This window comes from Tupaia chinensis, unplaced genomic scaffold (assembly GCF_000334495.1).
Source record: "Tupaia chinensis unplaced genomic scaffold, TupChi_1.0 Scaffold000199_1, whole genome shotgun sequence".
Lineage (NCBI taxonomy): Eukaryota > Metazoa > Chordata > Mammalia > Scandentia > Tupaiidae > Tupaia > Tupaia belangeri.
The window spans coordinates 3,777,675-3,788,054 of NW_006159674.1; the positions used below are offsets into that span (position 1 = coordinate 3,777,675).

Here is a 10,380-nt window from a genome sequence, read left to right on the forward strand (position 1 = left end):
TAGTTACCGGGCTCGGCCTCCATTTCTACCGGCGTCGCCTCGGCTACGGCCGGCTCAGAAGCCCCGGAGCGCGAGAGTTGGGAAACGGGGTGAACTTCAGGAGGCCGGGCTGGGGAGCCGAGGTCCGTCCGGCCTCAAGGGCGGGGGTGGGCAGGGCCTTGACCTGGGCCCGGGGCCTGGGCGTGTTGGCTACGCCTGGCCCGGCGGTCGAGGGAGGCCCAGGGGAGCCCAGCCTGGCGGAGTTACGCAGGGGAGGCTGGAGAAGGAGCCAGAAACCTGCCCGAGGAGGCCTTTGGGTCCTGTTCGAAGCTAAACCCGCTCGTGGTTTCCACCACGCTGAGCGCCTGCGGGGTGCCAGGCGGTGTTCCGAAGCCGGGGTCGGGGGATGTGAAGCAACACCGCACCTTGACCTGGTGCCTAAACCCGGCGGCTCCTGGGAGACCGATCCGGTGAACTCCCGGGCCCACCGGAGCTTTTCAGAGCACTTAGCCCAGGCGCAGAGCCAGAGGGAACTTGCATTTTTCTTTGTTTTGTAGTTGGTGCTTATGCACTATGGAGTTGGCAGGAAGCGGAAAACTAAGAAACATCTAGAGATTGAACTGCTTTTGTTTTAATGTCCTATAATCATTTTAAAAATATAATACTGGAGTTAAAATGTGTACGTTTTGCGTTCACTAAAGACCTGGGGTCTCTAGGTAGGGAGATGTTACCCTTGGTATTTTAGATCTTAGTACATAGCCACTGGAGACGTTCAAAGGCATTCCAGAGAAATACCCTGTATTTAAAATTGTTAAAACTGGAAAATGGTGGGAGGTTATTGAACCCAGCATCGAAACATTTTTAGCTGTTTGCTCAGACTGAGCGCGACTATTTTGTAGTGCTTACATATATTACATCTGGTTATTGAGGGAGAAGAAAATTGTCCTCTGCCGTTTTGTAACATAAACTCTTAAGCTTAGTACTCATAACCAGTGTAGTGCAACTTTGTTAGCTTAAAAAGATTAATTTTTACTTGCTGGATTGATTCTTCTTTGAAGATCAATTGAGAAATAGAACTAATTAGAAGTCAGTTACTCAGTGACCTTTCTAATAATTTTATCCTCAGTGGTGGGCTGTTAGAAAAATCAAGGTAATTATGCTTTGGGCTTCTGACGTTGCATTGGCAAACTTAACCTACCTACCAGCTGAGGAAGTCTTGAATGTTTGATTGTCAGCTCTTTTCATTCTTTGCAATTCCAGTATGCGATTTTTTACTTGGTTCTTGACCTTGTGTAGGGCATCCTTAGATATTTATCTGTGGAACTGAATTTTTTATTCTTTAGGGTGTGTAGTGATATTTCTTACACTTGAAAAACTACCTGCTCTTGAAGGTTCTGATCAGGTTTGCCTGGGTGACTGCTTAAAATGAAGAAAATGTTAAAAACTGTCCTTGAGCATCTATCTGTAAACCCTTAAATGTCTTTTGCAGTTGTAAATTAAATCTTTCTAAAAGATTAAATAATCTGACCACAAAAAATAATTTACTTTGAATCATGTTTATAAACATGTAAAACATTACAAATGCAATCAGATAGCATAATTTGTTGAAATATTTGAGTATAACTCTGGCACATATCGGTGCTACTTAACAAATGTTACATGAAGAGAATGTAATTTTACTTTTTGTTTGGGGAGAATAGATAGTTGATGTCTGATTCTGAGGGTTAATTTGATCAAAAGAAGCTAAATACTACACAGAATATACAAATGCTGCCAATGATTAAAGAGCTAAGAAGGGGGAAGTATTATTGTAGGAGTCCTTACCTTTGTTAATATTGTTTTAATAACTAATACTTATGGAACATTTATATTACAGAAGGCACTGTGGGAAAAGTTTACATATATATAGTATCTCAGTAATATTAAAACTACCTTTTGAGTAAGTGGCATGTAATCAAACCAATTATCTCCCTCATTTTAGGATCTACTACCATACCTGTTGACTAATTATGGAAGACTATACAAAAATAGAGAAAATTGGAGAAGGTAAGTGGTTTTAAAAATACAAAAATTATTTTAAAGGTTGAATAGTACTACAATTTCTGTAGCACAAAGACAGAAATACTTATTAAAACTCAACCGATAGGAATCTTAAAGTACTGTAATGTATGTTCCCCACGTAACAGACTGAAACACAAAAATGTTCACATTTAAAGTGATTTGCAATTATTCTAACATCTTTTCCTAGCCCCCTTTATCTTAATTCTTTTGATAAGCACTTGTAGGGTTTTATTTTTCCACTTTTTTTTAGTTTTGCTATAGGGCACTTGCCCTTGTGGGGAGGGGGCTAGTGAATAATCACCTCCCCAGGGAAGATGACCATGCCACAATCCTTTCTCCATTCTTTTCTTGGGAGTTTGGACAAGCATACACACTTGTCTGGTTTATTTTTCAAGCTTCTAGGTCCAGGACTCTAACCACAAAGTTGGCTGTGTGGGATTCAGCTACTTTAACCACTGTGCTGCTGGCTGGCCCAACACTTGTGTTTTAAAAACACTATTGATAATTTGTATGTGTATTGGGGCAGAGGTTGGGGTAGTAGAATTATGCTTATTTTACAATGTGTTTTTAGTCTCATTAATTTTTAGGATTGTGAATATTTTCAATGAGCTTTCTAAATGGTTACAATACTATTAAACTAATTTGATTTAAACACATTTATTTAGTTGCCATAGAGGTAAATGACCTGCCATGCTCATATCTTTAATCATTCATTCCCTTTTTAGTACTTTAAAAGAATTTTTAGACCTATATGATATAAGTAAGAAACAAAAACCTCTTTGCTTGTTTTTCTTTTTCAGCAGAACATCAAAGTTTTGACATTCACAATTCTCTGGGAACAAGTGAAAACTTATATAAAATAATTTGTTAATAGAATCCAGTTTATATAGATTCTGCTTGAGTATTTCCATCTATATTTTTAGTGTTAGTGTACTCAAAGCCCTAATTTGCACAAGGAATATTTAGAAGGGGTAAAATACAGACAGATTTTATAAGATAGAAATGACAAATTAGGATAGTGTTGGGTTGGAGGCATATTGTGATTAAAAATAAGTTCAATTAGCATGTCTAATGCTTTGTGATGTATATTTCTTAAATCCACACAGATTGTAATGAGTGTTGATTTTATTCTGGAATAAAAGGCACTTTAATTGCATCTCAGTTGCTGCCTCTGAACAGGGATAATTGTACTAACCATAAAAGATTATGATTATACAGTGAGACAATGTATGGTACATTTGTTTGAGAGCTTTAACTCAGAAAAAAGAAAAACATCAAGTGCTAGCCATTTTTGTTGCTATTTCCGCACTTCCACCATGTCCACAACTTTCTCTTTACGTTGTAACCCACTTCCCAGCTTCATCTAATGCCATCCAGCTCTCTAGTTTGGATTTCTTTGATGTCCTCAATATAAAATAATTTGTTTATTTAACTTTATTTTTATTTAACTTTATTTATTATTATCATTATTTTTAACATGGGGGAAATGAGAAAGCAAGCCACCAGGTCTGGGACTCAAACCATGGTTGTCCATGTGGGAGTCCAGCGCCCTCAACCACCATGCTATCTGCCAGGCCCTTGGGAATACTCTTTACTGGCTTCCTTTTTCATCGCCTTGTCTTAGTCTAAGAGCATTTCGTAGTCCCCTTCGCATAGTTCTTAGTATCCTTTTCACTTGCTATACCATAAGCTCCATGAAAGGCCGGGGTTTTTGCTTGGTCACAACTGTTTGCCCACTGCCTGGTGATAGTGCCCACCCCCAGGAGACTACAGGGAGTTCTTCCTTATTTGCAAATGGGCTCTCCAAGATTGTTACCAGTAGTCAATTGCTCTTACCAACCTCCTACATCCCATCTGCTCTTACTGTGCCTAACTTACAAATTAAGTATGGTCATATAGAAAAAACAGGACATGTCCAGTGCTGTGTTTTATTATCTGTGTGTATTAGCGTTTGTTTTTGGTTTTGATCAATTTAAATCAAGTTGTGGAGATGTATTATATTTTACCCCTAATACCTCAGTGTGTATCTTTTGAAGACCACCTGAAGTCATGTGCTTCATTTGGCAGGTAATGCTTCCTTAATTAATCTCTTTAATTTGGAGCAGTCTCTCTGCCTTTTCTCCCTCTTGACATTGAGTTTTTTGACAAGCTAAATCATTTCTTAATTACATCTAGGTTTATATCAAATATTGCAAAGTTGTTTTCTGATTTTACCTTAATTACAAAAATTGAGTGCTGTCATACTCGTAAATGTCTTTTTGGGTCATAGTAGCTATAGCCATGGTAGTGAAAATTTACGGGAAATTAGTACACACTCTGAATTTTGTTAAATAAAGGTTTTCTGCTTACTGTTCAAGACCTCCATGATCTGACAGTCTCCTACATTATTTTTCCTTCTTTCCTGGGATAAGTCTTATGTCAGTCTTAGACTGATCTCCTTCTAGACTTTTTTGTGTTATTATTTTCATGGGGGGGACTTCAAAAAGTTTGTGGAGGGACCAGCAGTTAGTGTAATGGCTATGTCACTGGACTCCCATGTAGTCGACCGCGGTTCGAGTCCTGAACCTGGTGGCTTAAAAATCATGCCGGGTGCGTGTGCGTGCATGCCCAAGATCCCGAGAGGAGAATGGAGGAGAAGGGATTGCGGCGTGGCCATCCCCCCTGGGGGTGATTGCTCGCTTTCTGTCTCTGTCTTTGTCTGTCTGACGAGTGCATGTGCCCTATGTCAAAAATCTCTCCAAAAAAAAAAGTTTGTGGAAAAATGGAATTAAAGTGTGTGTTTATCATTTTTCCACAATATACATTTTTCATGAACTTTTGAAACTCCCTTCTATTTCTGTGAAGCTGCTAATATTTTTCATTTGTCTCCTTAGTTATTTAATAAACTAAATTACTTTCCCTATATTTAGAATACTTAGTTCATATCAGAACATAGAACATGTATTCATAAGTAATTTTTGGTGATTAACTGGTGGAACAATTCTTTGTTTAATCCCTATTTTAGTAGTTTAAAAACTGATAAAGGTTCAAAGAGACATGGAGGGAACAAAAATGCACTCTGGAGACAGAAAGGGAGAAAGGCGTTTCACCCTCAAACCCTTCTCCATTCTCCTTTCAGGATTTCGAACATGCACGATAAGCTCTCTGCATGTTTTCCAAGCTACAGGGTTCAGGATTCGAACTGTGCTGTAGGCCATTTGGGAACCAGCTGCTTTAACCTCTACTCTATCTGGCTGGCTCAGGATGAATACTTTTAATAAATTTTTAATGAAAACATGTGGTCTTATTGTCTCTGTTCTTTTCTGGATGAGAATTATTGACCAAATAATTTGAGATGCATATAAAAACACTCTTTACAGATTTTTTCAAAGTGTCATGGTGACTCCTGTCAGTGGTATATCCTGAGCCCCAATCATTCATTGCACTGTATTTTATGCATTCTTTATTGGCAGGTGGGATATTTGGCAGGACATGCATGTTTATTTATAAGAGGTCTTAATTTTCTCCTGAAATGTGCTCAATGTTGTCAAATTTATTCCTTGAGAATAAGCGAGACAAGGACTCCTGACAGGGTCTTGTGCAGTGGTCCTCCCTGCAAACTAGGATCACAGAGGTGCCTGACAGATTCGGGTTGACCAGAGACTAGAACACAGGGCCTTCTTATAGCTCCTTCTCATGTGACTACTCCTTGCCTTCTGCACTTCTGTGGCTGAGCATTAAAGATGGTTTAAATGCACTGGAAATTATGATGAATAATAATTACTTCTAAGTCATGTATGTGATAGGTTATAGTTATCTTTGATTTCTTGTAAGCAATGAGTGTATAATTATGAGTAAGATCCGTCTTATCTGGTCACAGCAGAGATTTCTATTGTGACACTTTATAGGATTCAGTCATTTAAAAAAACAATCTTTTGTAAAAGGTTATGGTTGGGGGCATGTCACATAGCAGAAATTCACTTTGTCATTTCAGGTACCTATGGAGTTGTGTATAAAGGTAGACATAAAACTACAGGTCAAGTGGTAGCTATGAAGAAAATAAGACTAGAAAGTGAAGAGGAAGGGGTTCCTAGTACTGCAATTCGGGAAATCTCTCTATTAAAAGAACTTCGTCATCCAAATATAGTTAGGTATGTATATCTGAATTTAAACCATTTCCCCATATTATTTCAAATGTGAAATTCAATGTGGACATTTTTACATTTGTATAATTTCTAGCCTAATCTTGTTTAGTATAATATAGCCCTATGATTTTTGTTAATTGAGAATGCTGGTCCTAGGTAAAAGACAATAGGCAATTAAAACAGGAACGTAGTTAAAGGAGTGTGGTCTTACAGATGAGCATTAAGGCTGGAAAAGCAAGGGAAGGTGTCTGAAAAAAAATAAGCCCTTTTCATAGGGTTTTGTCAATTCTAGGTATTTGGGAGTTGTTAACTTCTCAAAGGCTAAGTTAGACTAAAATGTATTAAGGTCAGATGATACTATTTAAAATCATTTTTATTTTAAGAGAGATTTTTTGCTATAGAGCACGTGTACTCTCTGGAGAGACAGAGACACAAAGCAAGAAATGATTCCCCAGAGGATGACCATGCAGCAATCCCTTCTCTTCCATTCTTCTTTTGGGATTTTGGGCATGCACACACATGGGCGCAGTGTGAGTTTTATGTCCCAGAGTCTGGGACCTGAACTGCAGTCAACTCCATGGAAGTCCAGCAATGTAACTGTTACACCATCTAGTGGTCCCAGTTTTTTGTTTTTTTTTTTTCTTTCAGAGGTTTTTGCATTAGGGTTTGTATGCTCACTAGACCAGGTATGGAGAGAGAGAGAGACAGTGAAAGAGAAAGTGAGAAATAGCCATGCCATGATCCCTTCTCTTCTATTCTCCTCTTGGGATCTTGGTCACACACACACATATGTGCCCAGTGTTAGTTTCAAGCCACTGGGTCTGGGACTGAACTATGATCAGTCATGTGGGAGTCCAGGGACGTAACCATTATGCCATCTGCTGGCCCTAATAATTTTCTTTTTAACATTTATTTATTTCTCCCATGAGTGAGAGAGACAGCATCCCCAACAAGCCCTTGATACTGATCCACCCCCATGCTCAGCCAGCCCAGGATCATAGACACACATGCCTGGAATACCCAGCGAGATCTCCAGAGAGAGACTGGGAACCTTCTCTGAGTCATATTTTAGCACTGTGCCACCACCCTCTGGCCCCCAGAATTTTTTTACTTGAACAGAAAGGAAAGCTCTGAGTAGTGAGCAGTAAAGCTAGAGATGGAATGTTCTTTTAGAAAATGGGTTGTTTATAAATTAGCCCCTTCTGTAAGAAGACTTAAATTGTAGTCCTGTGATTCTTTTTTGCAAATTCTAGTTTTGCATTAAGGTTTTCTCTGTTAGGGAAGCTATCGGCCCTTCTTTTCCCACTTTTTACAAGTTACTGAAATGTATAGAAGTAATCTTATTTTGTGAAAGCAAGGGGTTAGAAATACTTTTTTTTCCTTTCTTTCATATAATTGTTTTATTTTTCAGTCTTCAAGATGTGCTTATGCAGGATTCCAGGTTATATCTCATCTTTGAATTTCTTTCCATGGATCTCAAGAAATACTTGGACTCTATCCCTCCTGGTCAGTTCATGGACTCTTCACTTGTTAAGGTAAGAAACTTACCTAATTGTATTAATATTCATGTACAATGAGCACAATATAATACCTTGAAGTATTATATTGTTGGGAAACAATATAATTCTGACAGCCGGAAACCAAAACACTCTAGTTTCCAACAGTATAATAAATAAAATACAGTAACAAAAGCCTGGAGCAGGGTAGTAGTGGCAGGATGTTTTATTTTATTCTGGTATGGAATATGTTTTGGTTAATTTATTATGGACGTTTATTACATTTCAGTTAAATTATAAATGTCAGCTTTTTTTAAAAAAAGTATGGAATATAAAATAAAAAGTGTCTTATACTCATGCCAGCTACCAAATCATTTCTCACACATAGCCATTGTTAATTTTATACATAGTCATACAGATATTCTCATATCCACTTTGTATGTGCAGAAATATACTCTTTAAGAGGTAGATCATACATATGTATGTGCACACATTCATATTACTTTCCCTTTTTTTTGGGGGGGGGGAGAGATTTTTGCTATAGGGCGTGTGCGCTCGCCAGACAGACAGAGAGAGAGAGACAGACAGAAAGCAGGAAATCACCCCCCAGGGGGGAAGGCCACTCCGCAATCCCTTCTCCTCCATTCTCCTCTCGGGATCTTGGGTACGCACGCACACGTGCCCGGCGTGAGTTTAAGCCACCGGGGCCGGGACTCGAACCGTGGTCGACTACGTGGGAGGCCAGCGACATAGCCATTACGCTAACTGCTGGTCCCTATTTTCCCTTTTGTATGTAAGACATTATTGAACAAGTAGATCTACCTATGTTTACATTTTTAATATAACTATGTAAACCACTTCTATATTCACGGCCATGTAAGTTACTTTCTAGTTTGGTGATTGTTGCCCCATGAATGATGTTGCAGTGACTATCCTTGGGTATATTTATCGTTGTGTGTAACTTCAGAGGATAAGTTCTTAGAACTGGAATTGATAGGTTGAAGATGTTTCTTTCTTTTTTATTTATTTATTTTTTGGGAGGTTTTTGCTCACCAGACAGAGACAGAGAGAGAGAAATCACCCCCCCAGGGGGGATGGCCATGCCACAATCCCTTCTCCATTCTCCTCTCGGGATCTTGGGCACACAGGGGGGAAGGCCACTCCGCAATCCCTTCTCCTCCATTCTCCTCTCGGGATCTTGGGTACGCACACGCACACGTGCCCGGCGTGAGTTTAAGCCACCGGGTCCGGGACTCGAACCGTGGTCGACTACGTGGGAGTCCAGCGACATAGCCATTACGCTAACTGCTGGTCCCTATTTCCCCTTTTGTATGTAAGACATTATTGAACAAGTAGATCTACCTATGTTTACATTTTTAATATAACTATGTAAACCACTTCTATATTCACGGCCATGTAAGTTACTTTCTAGTTTGGTGATTGTTGCCCCATGAATGATGTTGCAGTGACTATCCTTGGGTATATTTATCGTTGTGTGTAACTTCAGAGGATAAGTTCTTAGAACTGGAATTGATAGGTTGAAGATGTTTCTTTCTTTTTTATTTATTTATTTTTTGGGAGGTTTTTGCTATAGGGAGGGGACGTGTGCTCACCAGACAGAGACAGAGAGAGAGAAATCACCCCCCCAGGGGGGATGGCCATGCCACAATCCCTTCTCCATTCTCCTCTCGGGATCTTGGGCACACACGCACACGCTCCCAGTGTGAGTTTAAGCCATTGGATCCAGGACTCAAACCATGGCTGACTACATGGGAGTCCAGCGATACAGCGATTACACCAACTGCTGGTCTTGAAAATGTTTGTTTCTATATGAGATCTTGCCAGTTGCCTTCCAAAAAATTGTAGGATTTACTGGTGAATACTCATAGTGTGTGACGATTATTTTAGTGCATTGCTGCTAAAACTTGGTTTTATCAGTCTTTTAACAATTTTATCAATCATATGAAAAAGGCATTTAATAATTGCCTACATCTTTTTCTTTTTCTTTTTTTTAGAATTACTTTAACTTCATTCATTTATTTTTAATTTGACCTGGCGGGGAGGAGGGGAAGAAAGCAGGCCACCAGGTCAGGGACTCGAATCGTGGTCAGCTATGTGGGTGTCCAGCGCCCTTAACCACCATGCCACCTGTTGGCTTCATCTCCACTGATTTTTCTATCAGTATTAGTACATTGTCTTTCTCCTGCTGACTTTAAAGGTACTCTTGTTGGTAACATGTTGCCAGTGTTTCTAAAAATTACTTACTTATTTAATTCCATTTGTTATTATTAGTTTTTAATTTGACTAGAGACAGAGAGAGAAAGGGAAAGTGAGAAAGCAAGCTGCCAGGTCTGGGACTTGAACTGCTGTCGGCCATGTAGGAACCCAGTACCTTTAACCACCACGCCACCTGCCGGCCCTGGCAGTTTTCTTAAACTTTTTTTGTTATTCTTTGACTAAACAGTGTGTATCTCTAATATAAATTATTAATTTTTAGAATATATTTAACAGTCTTGAATAATTTTTGGACTTTCAGCCTCTGTCTAAGCCTTCCTTGGTCAAGGAGCATATATATTAGAACAGTAAATGGCAATTAAAAACTGAATTCTGCCAGATGGTGTGTGGACTGAACAGAGAGGCAGAGAGTGGAGAGGGAAGCAAGTACATGGTCATACTTTCTCTTTCATTTCTCCATCCTGTTGGGATTTTGAGCACACATA

The 10,380-nt window shown here is 39.3% G+C and overlaps 1 protein-coding gene across 2 annotated transcripts in view; it reads left to right on the top strand.

Annotated features, from left to right (window-relative positions):
* CDK1 (cyclin dependent kinase 1) overlaps positions 1 to 10,380 on the top strand; it is a 52,901-nt gene that overhangs the window by 32,630 nt on the left and 9,891 nt on the right. For both annotated transcript variants that reach the window (XM_006147067.3, XM_006147066.3), the window contains 3 exons: positions 1,961 to 2,025; positions 6,014 to 6,170; positions 7,576 to 7,699. In XM_006147067.3, the coding sequence (XP_006147129.1) occupies positions 1,989 to 2,025; positions 6,014 to 6,170; positions 7,576 to 7,699 (318 nt within the window). In that variant the 5' untranslated portion in view covers positions 1,961 to 1,988. The remainder of the gene's footprint in view (positions 1 to 1,960; positions 2,026 to 6,013; positions 6,171 to 7,575; positions 7,700 to 10,380) is intronic.